This window comes from Sciurus vulgaris, assembly GCF_902686455.1.
Source record: "Sciurus vulgaris genome assembly, chromosome: 14".
NCBI classification, from domain to species: Eukaryota; Metazoa; Chordata; class Mammalia; order Rodentia; family Sciuridae; genus Sciurus; species Sciurus vulgaris.
Window position 1 is genome coordinate 67,062,565 of NC_136475.1, and position 11,669 is coordinate 67,074,233.

The window sequence follows — 11,669 nt, forward strand, 5'->3', positions numbered from 1 at the left end:
CCTTCAACCTCAAAGGAGAAAACAGGTTTCTGGTCCTTTAGGGTCTTATGGCAATTATGGGATTGGCTTCTACCCACTTGGGAGGCAAGTGCTTTGGCTCCAGGCAGTCCATATCTGGGGTAGCAGGGCAGAACTGGCCAGTGAGATTGCACCCAACTCTCTGTCATCTGCCCGTCACACACTATGTGTGACTCAGTACAAGGAGTCAAATTGAAGTCTTTGTCATAAATTTGGATAGAAAAATTAGTTTAATCCTGTTGTCTAGTACTGCTTTAGCTACTTATGGCCTCCATAAATATTCATAACCTATATGCTTAAAACAGAAGTTTATTTTCTCAAAGTCCTGGAAGCCCAAAGTTCAAAACCAAGTTGTCAGCAGGTCCCCACTTCCCCTGAAGTCTCCACAGGAAGACCCTGCTTCTGGGTCTTGAAGCTACACCACTCCAGTATCTGCCTCTGACTCACAGGGGGCTCTCCCTGTATGTCTGTGTGTGTTCTGATATGACTTCATTGTAACTTGATGATATCTGCAAAGTCCCTATTTCCAAATACAGTCACATTCATGGCTACAGTTGGGACTTCAAAGCTATCTTTGGGGGGATACAATTTAATCAACAAGCACCATGCTGATACTAATGTGCAAACAACTGGTTTAGACTTGAAATGGTGCAAACAATGGGTTAGACTTGAAGTTACACCACCTCCCCGCCACATTGGCTGATACTGACCAGCGAAGGTGCACTTAAAAGTTGAATTCACTGTCTCAGCGCACAGTGCAACTGTGTACTTAGTGCCTCAGTTCATTAACCATTGGCAGGATCAGGGCCTCTGAGAGTTATAAAACCTACCTGAATGTCTGACCTTCTCTAGGAGGAGTTCACAGGTTCACACCTTGGGAGAATATGACTCACCTGATCTACTTGATGCCCTTGCAGTTCCAGGAGACACCTACACTGATTATGTTGCCACACGGTGGTACAGGGCTCCTGAGCTTCTCGTGGGAGACACGCAGTATGATTCTTCAGTCGACGTGTGGGCTGTTGGTTGCGTTTTTGCAGAGCTCCTGACGGGCCAGCCACTCTGGCCGGGAAAATCAGATGTGGACCAGCTTTATCTGATAATCAGAACACTAGGTATGACTCACAGTGTCCCTAAAGTGTTATAGTATTATTATGTGAGTGTACTGAAAAGAAGAACTTTGTCGTTTCTCCAGAGTATGACTCAGGATCATGGTGATGGGTTCTGAGTTGTGGCCAAAGCCCAGCCCTTTTCTCAATACATGGAGCCCTAGCTCCTCTCAATGAGTTTTCAGATGCCTTTCCGAGAAAAGCCAACTAGCCATGGAATAAACTATACAATTCCTTCTGTGGTGGGATAAGGTGGGAATTAGGATATAGTCAGCCACAAGAGCTTAATTAAGAGATACTGGATCAGGGGCTGGGGGTATAGCTCAGTTGGTAGAGTGCCTGCCTCACAAGCACAAGGCCCTGGGTTCAATCCCCAGCACCCAAAAAAGAAAAGAGATACTGGATCAAATGCAGTTTCTATTCCCTGTAAGAAAAGTTTTCCCCATTTATGCTAGAGCAGAGGTCAGCAAATTTTTTTCTATCAGATGCCAGATGGGGCTGTGTAGGCCATACAGTCTCTGTTGCAGCTCCTCAACTGCCCTTGTAGTGCAGAAGCAGCCATATCCAGTATGCCCCTGCATTCTTTATGGTTTTCACATGGCACAGAATAATATTTTTTTATTTCTTTCTGATCTACTTAAAAATTTCAAACCATTCTTAGATCTCAGGTTGTACAAAAACAGGTGCTGGTCCAGATTTGGCCTGAGGTCCTTGATTTGTAGACCCCTGCTGTAGAGCTTAAAGTCCTTTATTTCCTGCTTAAAGTGGCTGCCAAAGTTCAAAATAATACTAACATATCTCATTTATATGTGTAATGCTCAAGAATTTACAAATTACCTTCATTAAAACTTATTGTGGAAGTAAAGCCTTTTTTTTTTTTTTTTTTTGTACCAGGGATTGAACTCAGAGTCACTCAACCACTAAGCCACATCCTCAGCCCTATTTCTGGTATTTTATTTAGAGACAGAGTTTCACTAAGTTTCTTAGCGCCTTGCTTTTGCTAAGGCTGTCTTTGAATTCGTGATCCTCCTGTCTCAACCTCCCGAGCTGCTGGGATTACAGGTGTACACCACTGTGCCTGGCAGTAAAACCATTTTTAATTGTGCCCATTTTGTTTAATAATTGAGGAAACTAAGGCTCAGGGAGCCTCCATGATTGGCCTAAAGTCATACATCCAGTGTAGAATAGAACTGAAGGGGTTTTTTCCACAAGTTTTCAAAATGTGTTAGCATCCTCAGCCGTTATCATCTACCTCCTCCTGGTTTGAAAGAGAATATAACCCAACCATTAGCTGCAGCCTGGCTCCAGAAGCCTGGATACAAAGAAAGTGATACTTCTGCACCCTAATGAGATGTATTCATTACTTCCCCTAGGCTATCCTGGGAGCATGGCTGCTACACAGTTCCCTGTTTATTTCCAACACATTCTCCTGGAGAATTCAGTCTGAAATTTTGGGGCAGAGTTTCACACTTAAAATACCTTAAGTGTGTGTGGTTTTTTTTTTTTTTTTTTTCCTAAATTCATGAGGTAGATATAAGACTGACCTGAGTTTGAATCCTGGGTCTGTCATTTACTTTACTACGTGACCTTGGACAAGTAATTAAACCTACGTCTCATTTCCTCACTGATACAGTGAAGATTAAAATTAGCAATACTGTTGTGAGATTAAATGAGAAAGTGTGTGAAGCCCTTAGCACCATCACCTCACCTTGTATTATGATAGAGGCTTCATGACACAGACCAAACCACACGTGGCAAAGAGCTTTTGTATGGGAGAATTGGCCTTAAGTGTCCAGATGTGCTTTTGCAGGGCCCCATACCTCCCATGTCTAGAGGGAATAAGCAGGCACTATATTTCCTTCATACCTGGACCTGGAAAGCTAACCTTTATTTACATGTGTTATGATTTTTTTTTTTAACCAAAATTTTCATGATCTACGTGGTTTGTGTTTGACAGGAAAACTAATCCCAAGACATCAATCCATCTTTAAAAGTAACCAGTTTTTCCATGGCATCAGTATACCTGAACCGGAAGACATGGTAAACTACTCTATTTTGGATATTTTATTTTTTGTATTGCTACTTTCTATAAAAAGGTAGTTGTTTCTTTTTTCATATATGTGCTTCTATTTTCTGTACAAAATACTGACACAGATCAACGTTAAATTAAGTTGAAGTATATTTAGTATCTTACATAATGCCTTGATCTTTTTAGTCAAAGCACTAATGCTAATTTTCCCCAAAATAATTATTTCCTCATAAACAGTACTTGTCTTCCTTATTTTGAAGATATGCATACTCAATTATTTTTAGCTTCTGAAACAAAGTTCGAATCAATAAAAAAATAAATAAAACACCTTTTGGGGGGATTTGGGCATTTAGTTGGCAGAGCATTTACCTAGCATATGCAAAGTCTTGGGTTTGGTCCTTGGCCCAAAAAAAAAAAAAAAAACCTCCTTTTTTTCATAATTTTTATTTTTCTATGTAAGGTCCTTTTACAAAATAATCCTCATGTATACTCATTAAATTCCAAATCCTTGATCATCTCTGTGCTCTTGCTGTGGTCTCTACCTTTCTCTGGGAATGTATCAATAACCACATGACTCTTTTGCCCTCTGTAGACATTGATATCCTGTCTCTGTTACCCAAGTTCAGACTATGACCTTTAAAACTCCATATGGTCTAGAATCTGCCTAGGGAAGGAAAGGAATGTCAAGAGAGGCACAAATCCATACTCGAGCTGTGTTGGAATCAGAGCAGCATAGGGACGGGAAAATATCTGAGAAAGTCTGAGAAGCCATATCATGATTTATGGCATGTGTGAGCAATCTGAGGTTCAGATATTCCCAACTATCTCTAGACACCGTGTTCATTTAAAGTCAATTATTTGGTGTAGTACCTTGATTTTCTTTTTCATTGTATTTCTTAAAATCTTTTAACAATATATTATAACATATAATATATAACATAACATATAATTATACATAATTATATAATATTATATATACATATTATATATAATATACACATTATATAATTGTAATTAAATAACAATATAATAAAAGTTAAGGGTTCAACTATAAAATTAAAAGTTATCAAAGAATATTTATATAACATGTATTATAGATAAGATGCAACAAACTCACATGAGTCTGTAGCCCAGTTAAAGAAATAGAATATTACTGTTGTCTTTGAAACTTCCCCATCTTCTTCCTTCACTATTCTGAATTTTGTGTTTACCTTTCTATTGATTTCTATAGTTCTTTCATACATGTAGTTTAATGTGTTTTCATGAATGCTTAAAACATCCTTATAAGTAGATCAGTCACAGATATTAGAGCACCACGGTAGAATTTCAGAAGTAGATATTTTTCAGCTTCTGATTGGAAGCTTTACATTCCCTTCTCTCCCAAAATTACCAACACCAGTTAGAAGATGTTCACACATAACTTTCTTGAAATTAAGACAATAATCCAGTTTAATGTCTTTCAGAGCTTAATAGTATAGTATGAAATTATATAAAAACATGATTTTTTAAAACTAAGGAATTATCTAACGTATTAAGGGAAGTGTTCTTATTGTCACTTGTATATATGAAAAATACATGTTATTTTGTTGTTATATAACATTGAAATTTTTACTTTGTTTTTCAGGAAACTCTTGAGGAAAAGTTCTCAGATGTTTATCCTGTGGCTTTGAATTTCATGAAGGTACTTAAGAATTAATTATAACTGGGTTAGAGGTATAGCTCAGTTGTAACATGTATATCTAGCATACTTGCAGCCCTGGATTTGATCCTCAGGAATAAGAAATTAATTAATTATAACTGTTATTGACTGCAAATTGTAATGATTAAAGCCAATAATTCTGGGAGGGATGGACAGTAGGCAAATAATTCCAAAGTAGAATATAGTCATTAAAAATGATAAGGAGCATATTATGATGGTATAGCTCAGTTGTAATGCACTTACCTAGCAAGTATGAGGCCTGGATTCTATCCCCAGCACCACACACAAAAAAAGATAAGGAACTATAAAATAATTTTAGCTAAAGGGACATCAGTGGCTTAAACAGTAACAGTTCTAACATATCCACTGAGATTAGTAGATAAAATCAGGCAAAATAGAACAATGCAGATAGTAGACCTATTCCATAGAGTAGGCCCAAGAGAGATGGTCAAACAAAGGACAAATTTTAATACAAAGCAGAAGAAACTTACCAGTGACCTGTCTGCCATTTGTGTTTCACCAACAGAGACCGCACTAGCAGGTACCCATCCATCATGGATGCTGAAAGTGCTTTAGGGGATGGGCATAAAGATACCAGAGATGATATCTATCCTTATGAATCAGTTAAGTTCTGTCTATAGCAGCACTTTGTAAATGTGACTGCTTAGCAAAATGACCTGGGAACTTCGTCAAAATACAGTTTCTGAATCTAGCCTTAAATCCACAGGACAATCTCCATGAGTAGAACTTTGGATTTTGGATCTTTAAGCATTCCCTTAGATGATTATGATAAACTCAGATTGCAACTCTTCTGGTCTACTCAGTGGGCCTTTGGATGGTCCAGAGTCAATTTCCTTTTTTGGGGATTGAACCCAGGGCCTTGTGCATGCAAGGCAGGTACTCTACCAACTGATCTATATCCCCAGCCCCAGAGTCAACTTCTTAGACTAGTGTTTTTGCTCAGTGCTTGTGTCTGCTGTGGTGCTATCCAGGGTGCTGGACACTTCAGTCTAAGTCCTCCTGAGACTCAGCCTGATACCTCTGTGCTTACCCTGCTCTGACCAGTGCTCTTACCCCTGCTCCATCTGACTTCAGCTGCCAACTGACCTGCCTCCACCCCACACACTGCAGGTTCTTTCCTAGAAACACAATTCCTTGCCCTTGTTCTTGGCAGATGTTCTGACCCACCGGCAATTTAGCAAAACCTCCAAACAGTCAGACACTGCAAGCCCAACCCATTCTCAGGTGGAAGCCAGAGTCTGCCTGTAAGTTATTCCTCCAGTTAACCTGAAAACTCCCTAGGGGGCAACTCCAGGGCACAGAAACTTTAAGGTACAGGATAAGCTCCTGGTCTTCATCTCCAGGAGCACTCTGACAGCTTGCCCAAGATTCTAGATGAAGCTAGGGTTTGTTACTCAACTCTTTGATTTAGATCCATGAGTATTCATTAGAGACCCAAGAATTCTGTATGTAGTCAAGAATTGTGCTATTCCATGGCCACACCCTATCTCCTAGACTCCTACCCATGTTAAATAAAAGAAAATTATCTGTAATTAATGGCAATTATAAGATTTCTTTAACAACAGATAACTACTGTTTGCCATAACAGGGAGTTTTCCCATGATACCAGATCAGAACCTGTGCAGGAAGGTGCTCAAGTGGGTGAAGTGTTGGCCAGTGACAGTGCAAGGACACACAGGAGCCAATCTGTGCAATCTGTGGCAGGTCTTTTGTTCTCTTTATTAGGTTTAAAATAAGTCCATGGGTATTGTCTTTATTATTAATTACTCATTTGTCCCCATAGTCCTACCGCTGTTTCAGTTATCTGATCATCAGGAATACTGTAAATGACTAGCAATTTTATTAGAATACCAAATTTGAAAACCATCAATTTTTTTTTTTTTTTTTTTTTTTTTAATTAAGAAAAACTCAGGTTGTGGCTCAGTGGTAGAGCACTCGCCTAGCACATGTGAGGCACTGGGTTTGATCCTCAACACTACATAAAAATAAATAAATAAAATAAAGGTATTGCATCCTTCTATGACTAAAAAATATATTTAAAAAAAAGAGAGAAAAGGATCCTGACTTGGACTTTGCAGTTCCAATTTTTCATATCCCGTCTTCAAGACCTTTTCCATATTGGAAGCACATCTATCAGGATGCACCTCTGAAAACTTCTTTTTTCAAACTTCTTTTTATCTTCTTTTTTTTAATAGTTATTTTAGTTGTCAGTGGACCTTTATTTATTTATATGTGGTGCTGAGAATCGAACCCAGTGCCTCACACATGCCAGGCAAGCTCTCCACCACTGAGCCACAACCTCAGCCCCTCATCATCCTCTTGATGTACAGGCTATTATTAATGCAGTCAGACAAGGACTTAGAAGTCCCAGCTCCCACCCAGTCAAAATCAGTGCTTCCAAAATTAATCACGCAGGACATTGTTCCAGTTCAAGCTTCTTCTTAGAATCAGAAAATGCTCTTTGAAATAAAAGCTCATAGCTATTTAGTGATGGGATGGATTAGATTTCAATAGATTGAAAGCCCATATAAGAATGCAAATGAATTCAAGATATATTCGAAAGACTTAATTATGACTTATACGTGGGGAGTAAGGTAGAAGAGAATGGCAAGGATGAGGTGCCTGACTCTGATTCCCAGCTGTTGGCAGGTCCATGCTCTTTTTAAAGACTATTGGCAAGGATCCTTTGTGGCTTTCTTGCAGCTTCTGGGAGCCCCTGGGCATTCCTTAGCTTGTGATGGTATAACTGCTATCTCCACCTCTGTCATTGCACAGAAGTACATTCTCTGTGTGTCTGTCTCTATGTTGTCTTTCCTTTTCTTATAAGGATACCGATCATAACCGGATTGGAGGTCTACCCACTAATTATGACCTCATCTAAACTAAATATGTCTTCATGGTCACATTTTGAGATACTGCAAGTTAGAAATTCAACATATCTTTTGTGGGGGACACAATTCAACCAGTAATAGTGCCCTCAAGACTAAGAAGAAATATCAAGTGGCAGTTGCATATGTGACTCTGGAGTTCAGAGGACAGGTCTGGAATAAAATTATAGATGTGGAAAACTCTGGTAAACCTTGATAACTGAAGTCATGGGCATTAATGAGATCAGTAGCAACTAAGAAAGATGAGAAAGTGAGAAAGCTATTACCAAGTCGGGAAGAATTCCACTAACCATTATGGAGATAGTACACTAGCAAAGGCTAGTTTGAAGAGAGTGGTCAAAAGATAGGAGGAAGGAAAAGGAGGTAAAAGTGAAGCCAAAGAGAGAGTTTCAAGAAGCACCTAGCTGTGCACCATGGCACATGCCTGTAATCCCAGCAGTTCTGGAAACTAAGGCAGGAAGATCACAAGTTCAAAGCCAAACTCAGCAATTTAGTGCAACCATCTCAAAATAAAAAACAAAAAGGACTGGAGACATGCTCAGTGGTTAAGCACCCCTGGGTTTGATACTCCATACCAACAGGGTGGAGGAAGGAGAAGGACCTGGTCCATAGTTTCTAATACTATTGAGATCAGAACTCAAAATAACTATTAGATACAAGAATATAGAGGGGCTGGGGTTGTGGCGCAGTGGTAGAGTGCTTGCCTAGTATATGTGAGGCACTGGGTTCAATCCTCAGCACCACATAAAACAAAATAAACAAAGGCATTATGTCCATCTACAACAAAAAATATTTTTTAAAAAATAAAGATATAGAAATAAAGGTCATGGATATTAATAACAAAAGCCACTTGTATAGAATGATGGAATCAGAAGTTGAAAGTGATGAAGAAATAGAGACTACCATAGTTTGTATTCAAAATAGTCTGTCTGGTTATAGCCTTTCAGTGTTAGGATTTGAGAAGACCACCTCCCCATAGCAGCTAGAATGAATATATGCATGGATCATGACTTAGGGGTGACCTGCCTGGAGCAAGTCCTAGTCATAGAGGGACAGGTAAGTCCGTTTCTGCTGAGCAAGGTCACTTCTTAAAGAACAAGTCTAATCAGATACTGCTCCAAAGGGCAGGTGACAGTGATTAGAGACCTGTAGCCTTCAGAGGGATCAGAGATCTGAGGTCAGCTGGGGTTAGGAAAGGAGCAGACAATGACAGGACAGCCAAAGAATATCTGGGCTTCTCAGAGAAAACCTCTTCATGTCAGGACTACCAGTGGCCCCTCTGTTGTCACAATGCTCCCTGCTCTCAGAGGCAGACCCAGAGGCTCCTGACAGCCTTGAATATGAAGTGTCATAATACCTAGCTCCTCTGGTAGGAAAATACATTTCATTTCTCCATGTTTTAGGTTCTTTCTCATTACTGAGGTTCACACTTCCTCAGCCACTTTATACCAGTGGTTCTCAGACTCTAGCATGTGGCATCAGAGTTACCTAGGGGGCTAGTTAAGTGTAGGTTCCTGGGCCGCAGCTCCAGCACTTTTGCTATAGCAGGTAGGACTTAAGAATTTACAATTATAACCAGTTCCTGGGACCATGCTCATGTTGCTAGTCCAACGCTCTAAAGACTCCTGCTGTTTGCTTTCACCGGTGATGAAAAGTTGTCACTGGTGGGAACATATCTTCTATATGTGGCCTCTCCCAGAGACATTGAGTGTCCATACATTCTGCCCTGAAGCAGCAAAAAAAAGAACAACTCTATTTTTTTGTTGTTGTTGTTTATGTGTTTTGTTTTTGGTACTGGGAATCAAAGCCTTGGGCACTTTTATCACTGAGATACATCTCTAGCTCTCTTTATTTTTTATTTCAAGACAGTGTTTCACTGAGTTTCCCAGGTTGGCCTTGAACTTGTGATTCTGCTGCCTCAGCCTCACAAGTAGCTAGAATTACAGTTGTGTGCCCTGCACCAGACCAAAGAGCAACTCCACTCACCGGTTCAAATGTAATAAACACACTTGGTTTTCTAAACTAATATTTATTCTATCAAGTTATCATTCAGGGTTTTGGGGTGCAGTAAGAAAATAAGCCCCTCTAATATTCGCTTTGCTTTTCTGTTTTTCCAAAGGGGTGTTTGAAAATGAATCCAGACGACAGGTTAACCTGTGCCCAACTCCTGGAGAGCTCCTATTTTGATTCCTTTCAAGAGGATCAAATGAAAAGAAAAGCACGTAATGAGGGAAGAAACAGAAGGCGTCAGCAGGTACCTCCATTCAAAAGTTAATGTGCTCTAAAAATGATTCCATTTTTCCTACCTTTCAAAGTGAGATGAGGTAGACACCAACACCTTTTCCTGTTCTGGTTAAGTTGCCTTTGTTTATCTTAATAAATATTGGTGATTGATGTAATAAAATCTAAAACTATGAAAATCTTCAGATTGCTGTGAAATCTTATTCCAAGTACACTTTGATTTTTTTTTTTTTTTTTCTCTTTGAGGTAGGCTCTCGCTATGTTGCCTAGGCTGGTCTCCTGCTCCTGGGCTCAAGCGATCCTCCTGCCTCAGCCTTCCAAGTAATTGGGACTATGGGTACACACCACTGTGCCAGCTTGCACTCAGATCTAATAATTACACAACTCTTTTGCTATATGGACATCCTGCCAGATCGTGTACACAAAATACAAGTCAATTTGAAACCCTATTACTACAGGACTGAGTTTTGCTACCATTACAAAGAATCCAATTCCCTTTCTGTTGCCTCCAGACACACAATAAAAGAAATTTGACCATTCCATCTTTCACCCATGAAAGTAGCTATGTCTGCCTTTTCTCGGCTTTTCTCAAAACCAAGCTCTGTCAGAAACAAAGGGATGAAACTAGACATCTGGGAATCAAATCCTATCTTATAACGGGTCAATATTGCAAATCAAAATGGTGACTATTATGACTAACAATTTTGCAGCTTAATAGCTGACTGTCCTTCACTTGGTTTCAGAAAACTTTGAAGTTAAAACAGAAACTTCATGGAAGTAGATTTCTTTTGGTTAGAAGTTTTCTTTTTTTTGCTAACTTCATAAACCCAACACCTAAAACAATATCTGACACATGGAAGGTATTTAATAAAAGCTACTCACAGCCGGGCGTAGTGGCACACGCCTGTAATCCCAGCGGCTTGGGAGGCTGAGGCAGGAGAATCACGAGTTCAAAGCCAGCCTCAGCAACTTAGCGAGGCACTTAGCAACTCAGTGAGACCCTGTCTCTAAATAAAATACTAAAAAAGGGCTGGGGTTGTGGCTCAATGGTTAAGCACCCCTGGGTTCAACCCCTGGTACCAAAAAAAATACTACTAAAAAAATTATGTATAGTTTATTCACAAACTAAGATGATAATTTTCAGTTTATCAGAGACTGATCATTGTCACATTTTGCACTTGCTTCATCTTCCGTCTTCTATCTTGATCTAATTTTGGGGCATTTATTCTCTCATTAGCATGTCTTCCATAAAGGAAAAGATAGTCTTTTTTCACCCCCTGATCTCTTAGTAGTTAAAACAAAAGTTTGTTGGGAGAAAAAAAAATCAAATTAATCAGTAAAATGAAATGTTAAATTCTGTGTATGTAGAATATCTGGGTATCCACCTTTTTATTTCATGGACCATTTCCCTTTCACTATTAAATCGTGTGCAGATCAAGCCCAGTGCATATTATACTTAAATGACCAAAAAAAAAAAAAAAAAAAGATCTGTTTAAATAAATCTTAGGCAGCAATCTGAAATACAGTGTGAATTGTGTGAAAAAATGATTATTACTCCCTTAAAAACACATATTCTGCACCCCTGACCTGGGAGGAACAACAGTTACAGCCCACCGTGCCTGTGACCCCCAGCCTCCATCTGATTTTCTTCCTGAGGAATTGTC

The 11,669-nt window shown here is 39.3% G+C and overlaps 1 protein-coding gene across 5 annotated transcripts in view; it reads left to right on the forward strand.

Annotated features, from left to right (window-relative positions):
* Positions 1 to 11,669, forward strand: part of CDKL4 (cyclin dependent kinase like 4) — a 66,319-nt gene that overhangs the window by 25,626 nt on the left and 29,024 nt on the right. For all 5 annotated transcript variants that reach the window (XM_079109896.1, XM_079109899.1, XM_079109897.1 and 2 more), the window contains exons 6-9: positions 936 to 1,133; positions 3,085 to 3,167; positions 4,781 to 4,837; positions 9,884 to 10,018. In XM_079109896.1, the coding sequence (XP_078966022.1) occupies positions 936 to 1,133; positions 3,085 to 3,167; positions 4,781 to 4,837; positions 9,884 to 10,018 (473 nt within the window). The remainder of the gene's footprint in view (positions 1 to 935; positions 1,134 to 3,084; positions 3,168 to 4,780; positions 4,838 to 9,883; positions 10,019 to 11,669) is intronic.